Genomic DNA, 17,697 nt, shown 5'->3' with positions numbered 1-17,697 from the left:
AACTACATCTCAAATCTTGATTAGATTGCACAGATGAGAAAGATAAAGCCAGTGACCATAGGCCTGAGCATTTTTTTCCCAACCTTTATGCAAAATTTTCAAATATGAAAACAACAGAACATGTAGGTAATAATAAAAGCTAAGCTAGTAAAAATACAGACTATAAAAATGTCTGGAAAAGAACACATCAGCTGAAGAAGAATGTAACAAAGTCTAATGCATGGAAAGTAGCTCTGAGTATATGACACTGTCCTTCTGTTCCTAGAATTTTACAAAGAACTGTCGAGAAGACCAGAACAGCTGTATGCTGGCAAAGCAGAAGCCATACAAAACAACAGATCCCTCTGTATACCTGTAAATAAGTATTCCAGGAAAACAGTGTTCTATGCCTTGCAGCAGTATTAAGACATTGCAGTTGGAAACCAAGCTGCTCTGGCAAGTAGTCCCCTGGCACCAAGGGAAAGGAAAACAAAGTTCCCCAGACTCATAAGATGAAATAACAAACAAAAAACCTGAGCACAAACACAGAAACAAACAAAACCCCACGAAAAGAGAGTGGGTGAATCAGATGCGTGGAACAGATCAAAGATGGAAAAAAACATTAACATACAGTGTATTAGTATACAGTGCTTGCAATACCACTGACACCTACAAATGCTGGATAGTATTAAGAATAAATCTTTCAGTCAGAAGGTCTGTCTTAGTGTTGTTCCATTGCCAGATAATTTTACTGTCTATTATGTATGTAATGAGCATAACTGATAAAAATCACAAGTCCTCTTGGAAACTGCCCCCAAACGCTGAAGAACATTGTGGTAAACCAGACTAGTCAGCACAAATTTAGCACCAGCAAATTGTATTTGACTAATCTGCTTGCTTTCCATAATGAGATGACTGGCTATGTGGATGAAGTGGGAGCTGAGTGTGTAATATGCCATCCAGCATATTGCAATGGGCAATGGGAAGTGGAGCAAACCAGTAGTCCACATTGTTCAAGATAAAGAGACATGACGTGCTCTCAACAAATTTGTGAATGGTATTAAATTTAGGGGAATAGCTGAAACAATCAGTGGTAAAATTTTAAATCTAGAAGGACTGAAGATTCGTTGAAGAAGAACAGGTTGGGTACCAGGAAAAGTTTCTTCACCGGAGGGTGCTCTGGCATGGAACAGGCTCCCCAGGGCAGTGGTCACAGCCCCGAGCTGCCAGAGTTCAAGGAGCGTTTGGACAACAGGTTTGAATTTTGGGTGGATGGGAACTGGACTCCATGATCCTTGCGGATCACTTCCAACTCGGGATATTCTATGCATCTACACGTAGCTGTAGACTGAAAAAACTATTCTGTTGCTTTTTTGTTTTGTTTTTAAACAGCCAAGGGAAAACTACTGCGGGGACTTTCCTCAGGCGCCCAAAGCCAGCTGCAGCGGGGCGGCGATTACCACCCAAGGCGCGGCTGCAGAGGTACGAGGCAGCCCGCCAGCCGCCGCCCGCCAACGCCGCCTCGCGGCCGAATGTTGCGCTGCGCCCGCGCGTGAGAGGCGGGCAGGAGGGAGGAGCAGCAGGGGTCGCTGTTGGGGCTCTGTTCTGACCGCTTACGGCGCCGCCTTACGGCGCTTCCGGCGCGTGGAGTGAGCGGAGTCGCGTCCCCAGGGGCGACCGCGGAAGTGTGGCGTCTGCGCGTGGGCAGTGCGAGACAGAGCTTGGAGGGTGCGGTGAGGGAGCAGTGAGGGGAGTGGTAGCGGGCTGCGATAGCGGGCTGCGATGGTGCTGAGGCCCTCACTCTGAGGGGGTGAGTCCGGCGCCATGGCCCTCACCGGCAGGACGGCCTCGTGGTGGGCTTTGCTGCGCCGACCCTGCTCCGCTCCAGCTTGGCTGCCCGCGGGGTTTGCGGCCTGCCAGCGGTTCTACAGCTCCCGTGACAAGGTGAGTCCCCTTCGTATGTCCCAAAAGCTGCGGCATGCGGGTCCCCGGGGGCGTTCAACTTGGGATGTGCTTGCTGCGGCCCCCAACTTTGGAGGCCATGTGTGTAGGAGGGAGTCCTTGCTGGCAGATGTTGTTCACGAGCAGCCGTTTTCTCCTGCAGGAGCATTTGCGTTACTCTGGTAGTGGGAGAACTTGCTCTTGCAAGCCAAGGCATCGTCAGGGAGTTACAGCAGATAGTGTCGGTTTACTCAGTGCTTCGATGCTTGCAAAAATCTTTGGGCTTTCTCTTTTCTCTGCCAGGCCCGAAGCTGCAAGTGTAAAATGGTGGGAGAGAGGAGCTGTGTGTCCCTTAAATTAGCAATCAGAGTTTTTCAGTAGAGTGTTGTTGTTACTGGGGGTCTCATGATTCCTGGCAAAGCCACCTTTCTTCAAAATGTTTTATTACTTTGAATGAATAGTGCTAACAGAAAGAGAAGTTAGTGCTGGATCTTTCTGTGTGTGAACTAAGTAAGCCAGGTGTTTTCTGCATTTTTTTTTTTAACAAAACACATCACTTCCTTTTCTGTGAAGTCTGAGTGCTCCGTATTATATGGTTGGCACTGCTACTTGAGTGTCAGGTAATGCCAGAGTTCTTGCTTGGGAGGAATGATGTCTTTAGCTAAATAGTCCCCCAAATCCAGTTGTCTTAAGTAGTTTGACAAACCTAAACTGTTCTAAGTTTTCTCCCTGTGTTTATAAGAACATAGTAACTTTCACAATGCTTTGCTTCATACTCACTGATTTTGGGGGGTAGCAAGTATGTACGACTAAAAGGAAATGCTAGCATTTTGAACACTGCCAACAGTTTAAGGCTTTCTAACGATGCCTCTTCTAGAGAAAAGAATTATTTCTCTTTAAAAGGCTTGGATTGTACACAGAGACTATCTGCAGTTTGTGAAGAGACACTTTCTGTTTTTCAGGAAAAAATAGATATGTCAGCATATCCTGTTGAAAGCATAAGAAACTTCAGTATTATAGCTCATGTGGATCATGGCAAAAGTACACTAGCAGACAGATTGCTGGAAATTACAGGTAAATGTTCTTTTTTCATCTGTACTACATTCTGTTGATGTGCAGATTTCAGTAGCTTTGATTATTACTAAATTTTCTATTTCTGATATCTTTGCTCCTTTGCTGCCAGGTTGCTTCTAGGCCTCCCAGTTGTGCAGTATTACAAATGTTAATGTTTTCTTATTAATGTTGAGATCTGTCAGGAGGTAGAGCTAAGAAACTGTATAATCCCCTCAATTAAGGAATGTATTTTGGAAACAGACTGAAGAGAGCATTTTTGAGGCTTACTGCGAGTTTCTGGTGTGGACAGAAAGGGACTGCCATGACCTAGAAATTCTGGATGGAATACTTTCCAAAAGTGTAATTGATATGGAGGAACTTTAGCTATTTTTACTTATATGGAGTTAACAGTATATCCTCCTCTTGAGCATACCATATAGAACTACCTTTCTTGGTGGTGAAGCTTGCTATTACTGAAGCTGATATAGTGCTGCACAGTAAATTTTGGAAATGTTCAGCTCTATTTTGGTTCAGCAGGTACCGTGAATTTTATGGATTCTCAGTTGCTCTGTGAATTTGCTCTTTCCTTTACCCTAAAGCGTTAGCAAAGTTGTGTTACTTTCTTCTTCAGATGTTTATCATTATCTAGATCTTTGTTTTCGGTGTTTTCATTTTTGTGTTGTTGAGAGAGAAGAAAACTATCTTCTTTAGAGTAAAAGTGACACAGAAATGCTAAAGACTCTTGAAAGTTACAGCTGACTGGGGAAATTAGGCTTCAGTTTCAAACTGGGAGAGAGAGAGACGTAGATTACCTTACAGAGTGGGCTCTCTGTGGTAAGCTGTAAAGCAACTTCTGCATCTTCCAAGAGGCCCATTTCATAGCAGAGCTTAACTTAGCTACTCAGAAGTACTCTTTGGACGAGCTTTGTTTTTCTCTTTTAAGGAGTAAGCAAAACAAAACCTGGAGAGAAGCTTTTGATCGAAGTTATTCTCTGTTGTTACCTTCTGTGTTTTCCTATGGGCAGTTTTACCTGATGCCTGTGATAAAATGGAGTTTTGAATTCAGATCTGTCAAACTCCATGATAATGCTCCTTTTGCCCTTGAGATTGGCACTGGTTGGAGCTGTGGAGATGTTCTCCAGTGATAAGAGTTGAAGTTTCTTTAAATGTCAAAATTATTTAGGAGGTTCTGAATCATTAATTTAGACTTGCATAGTGTTTTGTATTATGCTTATGCAGGAAAGTGTTTTCTGTCACTTGATAGATAAAAGCCCATTTAACAAATGTTAAAGAGTTGAAGCATAAACTTATTTTCAAATGAAAATTTACCTTAATCAGATGGATTAATTTCATTTGCAGCTGCAAGTCGCATTTTCTGCTTGTTAGTAGTGTTTTCAATAATTGCCTATTTGTAGGGCTAATGTTCTAAATGAGATAATAAAACTGTTTTTTGATCTTAGGAACAATTGCTAAAACTGACCGTAACAAACAAGTGCTGGATAAACTGCAGGTGGAACGTGAAAGGGGAATTACAGTTAAAGCACAGTCTGCATCTCTCTTTTACAGTTACGAAGGAGTAAACTACCTCTTAAATCTTATTGACACACCAGTAAGTTAAGTACAAACAGTGTTTCAGTCACACAAAGCTATATGTCTTTATATTTATAAATAGGACTTAGCAGATTTTACTTCTTGTGTTTATTCAATGCACTCTTTCCTTTTGTTTTATTTATTTAGTTAAGAATTATGTTTTGTATGAACAGATATACAAACAAAAACCATCATAAGGTAGATATCTTTGCAAAGGACTCTAGAAATATGTGAACTTATGAATATTAATTTTTTCCACAGGGCCACGTGGATTTCAACTATGAAGTTTCACGGTCACTGTCTGCCTGCCAAGGTGTCCTACTTGTAGTAGATGCAAATGAGGTGCAGTTCTTAATTTTTGTTTTCTCCTTGGAATTTCAGCAGTTTCTCTAAGCAAGCTAGAGAGAAGTTTAGTATGTTTCAACCTTTCCATTAGTATTTTTTAGTAGTCTAGCTCCATAAAAGTATTAATGTTGGAGAAGACTAATGGAAGTTTAAAAAAAAAGCTGTAGGCAAATACTTTTTAATAGATACTGCAGTGCAATAGCATAGGAACAGAAGCACTGAAGTAGTGAAGAATCGGATGGTGCTTTCTACGTTGCATGAACTTTGCAAGTGACAGTCTGGAGAGCTTACAGCTGTTACACTATATGCCTTTGATTATCTTTATTTTCTTGTTGGAGTGTGATGATTCATTCAGACACGCTTGGTTTAGCTAGTTGCCTGTAATACATATCTGGCAACATTAAAGTTATTGGTCAGATTAAAAATTAATAAAATTGCAAGCCAAATGTGAATAAATTCAAAAATTTGGAAAACATCAGAAGTTTTAAAATCAGTAGATCAGTAGTTTCTTCACTGATATTTCTGGAGAAGCAGATGAGCTAGGAAGTAAAATGTTCATGAAATGATGTCCATGCAAATTTCATAAACTTATTCAGTGCTAGGAGGGAATTGAAGTCAAAGATCTCTGTTGTACTTTTATTTGTATTGTTCTAAAACATTTTAATGAGTCAATTACTGCAGTGGAATATGAGGATTATGGAATCAGGATTTTAAATAAGGACACATTCTCACAGAGTATTTGATGATAATTTCCTCTATGGCCTGTGTAATATGCCTCAGACAGGAAGATTCCACATTAATTTCTTTAATGCATGTTTTCTAGGGTATTCAGGCTCAGACAGTGGCAAACTTCTATCTTGCTTTTGAAGCACAACTTGCAATAATTCCTGTCATAAACAAGGTAATAAGATTGTAGTGTTTCAAATTAAATAGTTGAGATGTGTAAATATATAGAGGATTACTAAGAAAGTTATCTTCAAATAGGATCATATAATGAAAAATTAACAAGTATATAACAACAACTTCTTGTCTTTAATTATTGCTGGGAATTCCTGTTTTTTTCATGAAATGCATGTACAAGCATTTTTGTGAGCAACAATGAAAAATTATTTATGGAATCTGTTGAGTCAAGTTAAGAAGCCTTGTATAATATATCTTGATATCTGAACCACTGTTCTGTTTCTTTTTTATTTTTTATTGTGGGGAATATTCAAATGAGTTTTTACAAAAGTAATTTAAAAGTTCTTGCAATTATGATCATTACATTTTTCCATATAGTTTATTTTTTGTTGTTGTTAATGATGACACATAGGGGTAGCAGCTCAATATAAAAACTGTAATCTTAATTACAAAAAAAAAATCAAATGTAGCGTTTTTTACAATGTTTATAATCTGTGATTGGAATAACAGGATTAGTTAGTATTTAGTTTAAATGTGGTTATACATTGTACTTAATTTTCTACCATAAACAGCATAGGTAGGATTTGCGCTTTCAAAATACTATGTAAAATAAAAATGTTACCAGCTCTTGGATAAAAGTTTTTAACAAAAAATAATTATAGTAGGGATCCTTCCTTTAATCAAGCAAGGAAGACTTTTTCTAAAATGATCAATTGCAATTTTATAGTAATAGCCTGTAGTTTTATTTATGAATTTGTTTCCGCTGAATAGCTGAACTTATTTTAGGCTTGCAAAAAACCCTTTCTTGTCTATTTTTCTATAAATCATTTGCACTAAGACACAGTAGTGAAAAATTCTTGATACGTATCTTTTCCTGAAAATGCTTAGTATTTACGAGTAAAGACATGAGGAATCCTTCACTTGTGCATTTGGGAACTACAATTCTGGATCATACGTAAGATGTCATTGCCTGTACATTTAGTAGTTTGTTGTTTTTCAGATTGACTTAAAGAATGCAGACCCTGAAAGAGTTGAAAAACAAATTGAGAAGCTCTTTGATATCCCTGTTAATGAATGTATAAGGGTAAGATCTCTTGACTTATTATAATACGGCTGATTGTATTCCCGTATCTACTTTGTATACAGATCTTTCATTAGCTATGCAATAAATCAGCAGGGTATTGTCTGTCTGTTTTTGTTTGACCTATTATATGAATTTCTTTAGAGTTTGTCTCCTGAAAAACCAGAACAGATAAAATAATTCTCAGTTAAAAACTGTAATGTGTCATGGTGAATGGCATCATGTGACACTTTAACAGGTACTGAATGAGTGTAAGACACATGTCTTATAAAATTGTTGTTGGGCTTGTTTTAGATTTCTGCTAAACAAGGGACAAATATTGAAAAAGTTCTTGAAAAAGTCATTGAGAAGATTCCACCGTAAGTTATTTATTTTACTTAAGATGTCTTGTGAGGCTATCTAGGAAACCATGAATTGCATTTATACAGTATCTTGGCAGTAGTTTTGCATTTAATATACATCTGATTATAAGTCAATAGTTTATAAGGAGATGTGGAGTAAACCTAGTTTCTGAGCTGGAAAAGTTAGCTTTGAATTGTAAATCAGAAAAAATGACCCTTGAGATTTTAGATACCTTTAAAATAAATCAATGTATATCTGCTGAAATTCTTGAAATAATAATGAATATCAGTAGAGAAGAATTATTTGTTCTTAAGAAGTGGGGAAAGAAAATGAATTCAGTCTGAAATGAAAAAAAGAGGTGAGCTACTGGAGTGATATTTTTGTGAGTATATAGCTTCCACTTAGACACAAAGGGTGGGGGTGCTTGTTCATTCAATACTGAATGGAAAACTCTCTGCTTAATGTTTTAATAATTGTTTTAAATCTTTTGTGATAGACCCCAATTTAATACTACTGATCCCTTGAAAGCCTTAGTATTCGACTCCACCTTTGACCACTACCGAGGTGTCGTAGCTAACATTGCAATTTTTGGTGGGGAGATTCAGAAAGGGCACAAAATTGTGTCTGCGCATACAAATAAAAGATATGAAGTTAATGAAGTAGGAATTCTGACTCCAAATGAACAGCCAACACACAAACTGTAAGTAAAAAAATTTCTTTCAATTGAAGAAATCATAATTTGTTGTAAGATACCAAATCTGTTTGTGTTCAGTTTTTTAACTTTTGATTTTTCTATTGCGTGGTAGAGGCTGTTTTTTTGTGGATTGTTATGATGATTTGTAATTGAGTGCTGAATGTCATGCTGAGACAGAAGCTTTAGGGGACTGCTCTTTGGGCACAGCTGGTGGGAGGGGGTCATTTTATCAATGTACATGCAGTATATGAAACATCTGGACAGCTAGTTCTTCTTAGACTACATTTGATATTCAGCTGTCCAATTTATTTCTAGGATCTACCTTGCTTGAGAGAGGAAGGGAATGGGGCTTCATCTTAGTTATTGCTGCAGCATATTTTGAGGGTGGAAAACTTTAAATCCATGAATGCAACAGCTTCCAGAAACTGTCTCATCATGGCAGCAGTGGGAAGAAAATCAGGTACACTAGAATCAGTGAAGAAGCATTGTCAATTTGCATCCAAGTACACATCAATGACTTTTTTGGGAGGTTCTTAAATGAGAGACTGCGTTACAGTGTATGGTGGGTTGAATCCAGCCAGTAACTAGGTACCCAAACAGCCGCTTGCTCACTCCTCCAACATGAGTGGAGTGTGGGAGAGAACTGGGAAAACAGAAGTAAGGAAGAACTCATGGGTTGAGATAAAGACGGTTTAACGAGTGAAAGAAAAAGAAAAAAGAGGGGGAAAAAATTGATGCAAAGGCCCTCATCCACCAGCTCCCACTAGCAGTCTGATATCCAGCCAGTCTGTGAACAGTGGCTGCATTGAAAAGACTACACTCTTTTATTTTATTGCTGAGGGTGACATGTGGCATGAAATACGCCTTTGGTCATTTTGGGTCTGCTGATGTGCCTGTAATAGCTGCCAGTCTGTAGTCTGTTTGCTGGGAGGGGCACAATGAGAAATGGAGAAAGTCTTCATGCTGTGCAAGCGCTATTCAGTTTAAACACTGGTGTGGTATTAACACCAATATTGTTACAAATCCAAAACATGGCACTTATATGAGGCTGCTGTTAAGCAAGTTAACTCCATCCCAACCAAAACTAGTACACTATGTTTTCATCTGCCACGAGTCCCTTTCCTAACAGCATAATATACTGAGAGAGGGTATTTGTCTTTGTTGTTTCTCCCATTTAACATATGAAAGTAGCTGTGGTGGTAGCTGATAACTGTTCTGTCCTCTGCCATAGATTCTCAGCAAGTTCCTTCTATCTCCAGCTTTCAAACTGAGAGTAGCACAGTATTAAAAATCCAGAGCTGACTGTGCTGTTTAATTGTAACAAAAGTACAGTTAAGTGAGTCAACAGATGATTCGTCCCTTGAGACAAAATTTGTGACTCAGAGAAGTAACAGCTTAAATGTGGCTTCTTGGACTGTTTACGGGCTCACGGGGGGTGATTTGTCTGAATTTCCAACTGGGCTACGTGATGTGGGGAAAAATAGTGGAAACATTTATAATGCCAAGGAGTGTGTCTATGTAATACCAATTCTTTTCAGATATGCTGGACAGGTGGGCTACCTGATTGCTGGAATGAAAGAAGTAACAGAAGCCCAAATAGGAGACACACTGTTTATGTATAAACAGCCGGTGGAGCCTTTGCCTGGCTTTAAGTCAGCGAAGCCAATGGTTTTTGCAGGTGAGGAGAAAAATAACTAAAAGGGAATCACTTTTTTTCTGGTAGCAAGAGCAGGAGAGCTATTAGAGCTTCTAACATGTATATAAGAGTTGTGAGAATTAGAATTTCACTGAAATGAAGCTACAGAGGCACGTGCCATTTATATAGCTCTTTATGACTCAACAGGCAAGATTGTTGCAGGCTGGTTTTAGATGACTACAATACTAAGGTATATTTCTAGCCATTAATATTCCTTCTAGTACCTATAACTCTTTGTATCTAGAAAAGAAGGATTAATATTTTCAAAAATGAAGTCCTTTTCTTCTTTGAATTCTTCATCTTGATAACCAATATTTTTTGTAGTTATTTACGATTAGTTCTGTTAGACTATTGCTGCCACCTTTAGTAAATTACTGCACATGCTATGGAAGACAGCTTTAGAAAGAAAGAAATTCTGTTATTTGCTTTCTAGATTTGTTTTGAGAGATCTTAGTTGATCTGTGTCATGGAGATTACGCTGTCAGTGAATGTAGAAGGGAAAAGTGTAATCCTGTAAACAGTGTGGGTTTTTTTGTGTGTGCATGTGTGTTGCTTCCTGCACATTATTAGAGCACAACGATGTCAAAAGTGGAACCTATTTCAAGCAGTAATTATACAATCAACTGTTTTTATTCATTTTTTTTAAATTACAGGAGTATTTGCAACTTTTATTTGGCACTTTTTTTCTTCATGTGCACTCTTACCTGCTGAAGGAGCATTTCAGTGACATTTGTCTTCTTATTTATTAATACTTCGTTGTATGGTTACATTGTACACCTGCAAAAAAAATGGTTATACTCAGTAATATACTCATCTTCCACAGCTATGAAGAAGTAGATGAGTACAGTATGCCTACTATTATGGTTTGAATGCTAATTTCTGTTTTTCTGATTTATTGTAATTTAATGTTACCTTAATAAGATTTTAGAAAAAAAAATGCTTATATTGTTTTTCAGATTGAAAGAGTAAAATTTCTAGTTGTAACAGAAAGCAAGCTATTTCTGGTTTTTTTTTAATTGTTACTGTTTATTACTGCTCATATTATAAAGGTTAGTATGCAGTAGATCAAGCTCCATCACAGAATGTTTATGTAATATATTTTGACAGGAATGTATCCTGTAGATCAAACAGAATATAATAATCTTAGAAGTGCTTTGGAAAGGCTGACATTGAACGATTCCAGTGTGACTGTTCATCGTGACAGTAGCCTTGCCTTAGGAGCTGGATGGAGGTGAGGCTTTTATACTATTTTCATATGTCAATTCAAAATTATAGTTGAAATGATTTCAAGATTAGGAGCTTTAATTCAGTTTAATGATAGGTAAAGATGAAAAGTATTTTATTTTGTTTTGTTCTGTATTCACATAGATTATGCAGTTTGTTGTGATTGATTTTTTTTTGGCTTTTAGGGACTCACTGTTCATTTCAGGACTTCCATTTAGTCTTTTATAGATCCTTTGCTGTGTCTGATACTGCCAGACCAGCAGTGTGAACATACTGGAGTGATCAGCAAATTACTTGACCAATATGATCTTTTTTTCTGCCAGGTTGGGTTTTCTTGGTCTTTTACATATGGAAGTTTTTAATCAACGTTTGGAGCAAGAATATAACACATCTGTTATTTTGACTGCACCTACTGTTCCATATAAAGCTGTTCTTTCCTCAGCGAAGTTGATAAAGGTATGTATGTAAACAGCGACTTAAGAAACACCTACAGTTTTGAAATGCAGAATAGTACATTATTTTATGGTAAACATTTGAATCACTGATATTTAACTTAAAACTTATTTTGAGTTGTTCTTTTTTTTAGGAATGCTGACTTTCTTTCCCCTTTCCACTTTAAGCACTTTCTTTTTTAAATATCTTACCCCTGGCCTTGATAATGGGAATAAAGGACAGTGTACAATACCTCCTCCTTTTCTATCTTAGTAATAGCTTTTATCTCAACACACGAGTCCTACTTTCTTGTTGTTTTTCCTGATTCTCTCTCCCATCCCACAGCAAAGAGCTGCGTGGTACTCAGCTGCTTGCTGGATTTAAACCATGATGTCTTCCAAACTTTACCAGTCAGAAAATATTACAGCTTTTAGGAATAGCTTGTAATGCTACTGTAGACTGGTAAGAATTGGTGAAGATGAGTCAGTTTTTGAACAAAGTGAAACCGCCATGTTCAAAGCTTATTGAACTGATTGCAGTTAAAATTCCTGTGTTTTGAGTTTGAGAGAAAGCTGGACTGGAGAGCATCTGTTGACAGAGGAGGCTGCAAATAGGCAGACTCCTTATTACTTAACTCTGAACTATCTCTAAACACTATAGAAAATCTGAACATTCCAAATTTGCATAAGAGAAGTTGCAGTACCTGCAACATGTGAGACACAGACCTGTTTTTCTTTGCAGTTATTTTGGTTTCTTCCTTAGGCAGTGTGCCTGCTATGAATTAAGTAGTTAGAATCGTTGTTGCATTAAGTGATTCTAGATTGCTGGTCTGAGACACCAGAACCAAGTTTTCAGGTTTTCAAACAGTGCAGGTCCTTGTTAAGAAACACTGCCTTGCCTAGTGGAAGTGAAATAATCACTTGCTTTGATGTGCAGAGGTGTTGTACACATACTGTAAGAACCATGACTTTCCTTGTGTCTTTACTCCAGAAGGATAATTCCTGCCCTAATGGAATGTTGGACTAGAAAAGCTAGGTAATGGGAACACTTGCAAAGAAATCAAAAACTTAACTTCTAAACCCACTTTGACTTGTAAGGGAGCCTGAACCCAAAGTTATGCTTACAGAAAAATGTCCCCATCATCAAGCTACAGAATACTTGGAACAGGTCTTGTGTTGAACCTGTGCTTTATACAAGGGTAAGGATGTAGATAAGGAGATGGAGAAGCCTTATCAAGATAAAGTAATAGGGAATATCCTTGCTCTACAGGCAAGAGACAGATGGAAATTCACTGGATAAAATGCTTAAAAAGCAACTAAAGGAAAATTGTTGATTTTTTTTTTTAGGAGTATGGTGATTCAGAGATTACTATTATCAACCCAGCTCAATTTCCTGATAAACATGCAGTGTCTGAATATTTGGAGCCAACTGTTCTTGGCACTATTGTAACACCTCAGGAATATATTGGGAAAATAATTGTTTTGTGTCAGGTTAGTATACTGTGGTATACTGTTTTAGTTTTTGATAATGATGTAGTAGATAATAATATAGTAGATAATGGTTGGCAATAATTCTTAATTTTTTTTATGGAAAATAAATACAAAATTACTCCTGAGCTACGAAGTCTTTATATTGAAACTTAGTGTTCAAGCTCAGTGACAATAAAGTACCTGCTTGAGCACTGTGTACTAGAAGAGTTCATAACTAGATATCTTTCAGGATAAAGAAAGGAATCTGCAGCAGGACCGTAAGATCTTCTGGTTTTTTGAATCTGCTTTGTATTTATTTATAGAAAATATTTTTCAAGGGGAACTGAAACAATTTTTATTTCTCTAGGATCGTAGGGCAGTCCAGAAAGAAATGTTGTACATTGATGAACATAGGGTTATGCTAAAGTACCTTTTTCCACTGAATGAAATCGTGGTGGATTTTTATGATGCTCTTAAGTCTCTGTCTTCTGGCTATGCAAGGTAATTACATCCTCTCTTTCTTTCTTCTTATTCCCCCTTCCCTAGACTATGAGGAGGAAATGAGAAAAGATCTGAAAGTATGGAAGGGCACAAGAAAAGAATATTTCTTTATGATAGTGCTGCAGTATTAGTGTTTGATTCCTTTGACATCTAGGATGCTCGTTGTATAATAGCTTTGTTGAAGGGAACTTTAAGGAATTTCGAAGTGGCACTTCCAAGTATTTGAATAAACTCTTTAAGAGGCTGCAGTAAATATATGGATATCTGATTTACCTTGCTCAGCAGCAGATGATGTGTTCTGCTTACTTGGAGACAAGATTTATATAAACGTTGAGTTCAATTTTGAATAATGGTGACCTACTTAAAGACTTTAAAAACTGTGCTCCTATTTTAAAGGAAGTTTAAGTGTTTAATTAAGAAGTGTTTACAAAACTTAAGATTTATGGAACAAAGAATGCAGAATACCATAATCATTAACTTCTAAATTGCTTTTGTTTAGTTTTGATTATGAAGATGCAGGCTACCAGGCAGCAGACCTTATCAAAATGGATATTCTTATAAATGGAAATCCAGTTGAAGAACTGACAACTATTATACACAAGTAGGTCAAGTAGGTTGGCTGGATTCTCTGTTCCAAAGAATTAAAACTTACTTACATTTTCATTGTGTATTAATATGTATTATTAATATATGATAAATGCATGTGAAAATAGCATTGAAGATTTCACTAAATGACCAACTTCTGGAGAAGATCTCAAATAGAAAGGCATTTTATAATAGGAAAGATAAGTGCTAAATACAGTGTTCCTGTGGTAATGTGGAAAGAAGGCATGCAAATATAAATGCAAACTGACGATCCTTTGAGGTGCTGGAAAAAAATTCAAGACTGACCAGTCCAGGAGATGTGCTATGAATCATTTATGGTGTATACTACAAAAAAACTGGAAAAGTTTTATTTTTATGCCTCCAGTAATTCCTATTCTGTACAAGTTTTCCGTTATCTCGTCTTTAGTTAGAGTACCAGGAAAATGTAAATATTTACTGATTTTAATCATCTCAGAAACTGCTTGCTGAAATGATTCGATTTCCATGAGTTTCTCAGGAATTACTCATCTGCTGGTGAAAAATAATCCCTTTCTATTTTCCAGCCTCTCCCTTTGCTTTCTTCTCATGAAGTCTATGTTAGTCTCCATTATATGGCTTCAGGATCCCATTTTAGTAATCCTGATATTAACTTCAACTTCTTTTTGTTTTTCTTTTGTTTATTCAAACACTAGCTTGTAATTGCAAAAGTAAATTAGTATATTATCTGATTTATCTATGTATACTTTATATACTACAATTCTGAAATTCTGGAATTTAGAAGGTTGAAGTAGGAAAATGAAACCCTTACCTTGTTGGGAAAAATAATTGTGCAGGAGCAGAATAAATTTCTACTATATACTTGATTTATAACATGTTTTTCATAAATATGCAGTTCAGTAATGTATGAATACAGTGTTTAGCAAATTGGAAAGATGCAAAAATGAGTGGCCAGCCTTGTAGAATTATTGCTTTAGTGTTAAGTGTGAATATTTTAGAGGAAAGAGAGTCATTTGTTCTCAGTGGCTTTTGGAAGTATAAATTTTATAGCTTCTTTTGACCTTTTGTCATTTTTTTTTCTTTCCAAAATCTGCAGTATATGCAGAGGCTGAATATAGTTGGATAACTTTTTTATTACCGATTGCTAAAGTAAATTTTTTTTGCATTGTTATTTAGAAATTTATTTTCAAAATGTTTCTGTAATAGGTAATCTTTTGACCTTTCATGCCTGCCCTCTTGAGCTTGTAGTTAAAAAATAACATTTGAAACTGTGAAATTATTCAATAAAGCTTCAGTGTGATAGATTATCAGAATATTTATTACAAATATCATTAAAATTTTAATGAAAACCTTCTGTTAGTGGAGTCTTATCACTTTTTTGTGTGAAATGGGTAATGTACAGAGACCAGTCATTGAAGTCTGCATTTTAAAATTATCATCTGGTCAGTTTAAGAATATAAAAAGATAAAAAGTTTCATTAAAATCGTTTTCTCAAACATATTGATCTATGGATGTATGTGTTTTGGGGGTTGTATGACTGTTTCTGAAAGGAATAACTTCTGAAAACTTTCTTTTTAGTGATAAAGCATATACTACTGGTAAATTCCTGTGCGAACGTTTAAAAGATGCTATACCTAGACAATTATTTGAAATAGCCATCCAGGCTGCTATTGGCAAGAAAATAATTGCGAGAGAAACGTAAGTTAAACTGTTCTTTACCTCTTCTTGATTTAAGCTATTTTAAATATGAACTGTCTTTCCTAGTTCTACATGTTACAATACTTAAAATCTACAGTAAAATATTTTTCTCATATGTACTCCTAGAACTCTTGAGGAAAAAAAATCACACTTCCGAGCTGTGACTGTGAATAAGGACTTAATGTAAAATTAATTGAAAATAATCATTTTACTTTAAATTGCCTGTGGTCAGCATTGCACTTAATGGGCAGAGTATAACTTGTCACACTGATGTGTCCACGTTTTTGGCCATGAAAAAGGTGTTTTTTTTACTGTTGAATATGATTTGCTGAATGTGAAGTAGTTTCCTCTGGCAGAATCATCAAAAAATTCCACCACCAACAACAAAAAACAAAAACAAACCACCTAAACTGTGGTATTGTAAAGGAAATGTGCAAGCTGAGCAAGTACAGCTATTTCTTATCATCGGTTGCTTCTTTTAAAGCAGACTGTTTTCTTGATTGTTTTATTTCATGTCATGGTTTTGCTCTTGCTGTTATAAATTACATTTAAGTTGTGGTACCAGAATTAGAAGTGGGGATCCAAGCAAAGATTCTTTAAGAATGTTTGCATATGTGCTATATAGGCACATATGAAGCATGAATGCTGTAGATAGTAGCAGGTAGATAAAAGACAATATTTTAGATTTTATGTATTACGCACCTTAAGATATATTTCTCAAATTAAGAAACATAAATTACCATCTTTAAACATGTTAAAAACAAGTTTAAAGCATTATCTTCTGTCTACCATATATGAAAATGTCATGATTCTGTTGCTTTTTAAGAATGTAGCAGAACAACAGCGCTCAGCATTTTGACAAATTGCTGTTTAGCTTCACTATAGGAGTTGCTCTATTGTGTTAATATGTATGGTATTCTATTTTACAGACTGAAAGCTTACAGGAAAAATGTTGTGGCAAAATGTGTAGGTATTTTTTTTTTATTCCAGTGCATGTAAACCTAAGAGTCTTACAGGTGTGATAGGCCTGTCCTTCCTTAGAAACCGTATGAAGATATGTTCTGCTTGTGCTCCAAAATCTCAGTGGAATATTAACAGATGCTCTTAAACTTTTACTTTTAAATTCAACTTCTGTAACCTTTGCTTGGTGCTTGCAGTATATCAGAAAAAGCAATGGCTTTCTCAAAGTGCATACTCCGTGTGACTGTTCACTCCTTTCTGCTCAACATGTTATAATATTTATAGACATAATAAGCATGCGTGCACACATTTAAGTACAGTAAAGCACTTCTTTAGAGACTGGATTGCAAAAATCTTATCTGAAGTTAACATGTTGAAGAGATTAAACAAATGTCCCTTTCTCATAGCTAATAAGAATTCTTCTGATGGGAACTTAGGTTGGATGGTATCTATCTCATCATACAGTGTAAGGGTTGAGTAATTTGGATGTAAGCACCTAGTGATAGTCAAGATGCTCCAGTGGGTCAGAGCTGACATTGTGTTGCTGTACTAAATGGATTTGAATAGCTTATGTAAGAATATTTACTATATAAAACATATAAATGAATCTACCTTTAATTCTCTAACTGAAAGTGCTCACTTGCTCCCATTCTTTTTAACTACTCTTCTCTTGGGATAACTGTTGAAAGAATAAAGTAATTATATTTTATATTATAAACTAGCCTTTCTGAATATTTTGTTTAATCCCTTGAGTTTATAAAGCATTGTAGCTTAATAAAATATTTTTCCTTTTCATAGTATGGTGGAGACATTACAAGAAGAATGAAGCTTTTAAAAAGGCAGGCAGAAGGGAAGAGGCTGATGAGAAAAATTGGCAACGTGGAAATACCAAGAGATGCCTTCATACGTGTCCTAAAGAGACAGCCTGAGAAATAAGTTAGTGATATGCAGCAGATTATTGTCTTAACTTCTTAGAGACAGTAAGCATACTTGAATTAATGTATAATTTATCACTGTGAGAGGGAACAGCTGACTTAAAATGATATAAATTAAGTGGGAATATAAATTGAAAGGACTTTGTACTTAAATTATATGTATATTATAATGAAATTAAAGCTATTTTATTTGAATTTTCTGAATCTGAAAGCTTATTATAACTTCATGAAAGCTCAATGCAGAAGCTTGAGAGCGTTAAGAGCACAAGAAAACA

At 36.2% G+C, this 17,697-nt stretch overlaps 1 protein-coding gene across 2 annotated transcripts; it reads left to right on the top strand.

The window, feature by feature from the left end:
- GUF1 (GUF1 homolog, GTPase) lies at positions 1,599 to 17,617 on the top strand. Of its 2 annotated transcripts, XM_021394623.1 has the most exons (17): positions 1,599 to 1,923; positions 2,883 to 2,994; positions 4,434 to 4,582; positions 4,825 to 4,905; positions 5,732 to 5,809; positions 6,809 to 6,892; positions 7,184 to 7,248; positions 7,728 to 7,931; positions 9,464 to 9,603; positions 10,729 to 10,852; positions 11,169 to 11,301; positions 12,624 to 12,767; positions 13,114 to 13,247; positions 13,747 to 13,848; positions 15,408 to 15,527; positions 16,457 to 16,493; positions 17,286 to 17,617. In XM_021394623.1, exons 1-17 carry the CDS (start codon positions 1,804 to 1,806, stop codon positions 17,421 to 17,423), a joined length of 1,965 nt encoding a protein of 654 aa, XP_021250298.1. In that variant the 5' UTR covers positions 1,599 to 1,803; the 3' UTR covers positions 17,424 to 17,617. The 2 variants fall into 2 exon arrangements, with proteins under 2 accessions (XP_021250298.1, XP_021250299.1); XM_021394624.1 differs by lacking the exons at positions 1,599 to 1,923; positions 2,883 to 2,994; positions 4,434 to 4,582; ... (3 more) ...; positions 7,184 to 7,248; positions 7,728 to 7,931 and adding an exon at positions 7,938 to 8,385.

Source organism: Numida meleagris, chromosome 4 (assembly GCF_002078875.1).
Source record: "Numida meleagris isolate 19003 breed g44 Domestic line chromosome 4, NumMel1.0, whole genome shotgun sequence".
NCBI lineage: Eukaryota > Metazoa > Chordata > Aves > Galliformes > Numididae > Numida > Numida meleagris.
The sequence above is the reverse complement of the archived record's forward strand: the minus strand, read 5'-3'. Positions and strand labels throughout refer to the sequence as shown.

What these genes read in the sequence shown, in the direction of transcription:
- GUF1 (XM_021394623.1), top strand. Translation starts at nt 1,804, where the DNA reads ATGGCCCTCACCGGCAGGACGGCCTCGTGGTGGGCTTTGCTGCGCCGA. An exon ending in CCTCAGCGAAGTTGATAAAG is followed by an intron (nt 11,302 to 12,623) that starts GTATGTATGTAA and finishes TTTTTTTTTTAG; the next exon opens with GAGTATGGTGATTCAGAGAT. An exon ending in AAAATGTTGTGGCAAAATGT is followed by an intron (nt 16,494 to 17,285) that starts GTAGGTATTTTT and finishes TCCTTTTCATAG; the next exon opens with TATGGTGGAGACATTACAAG.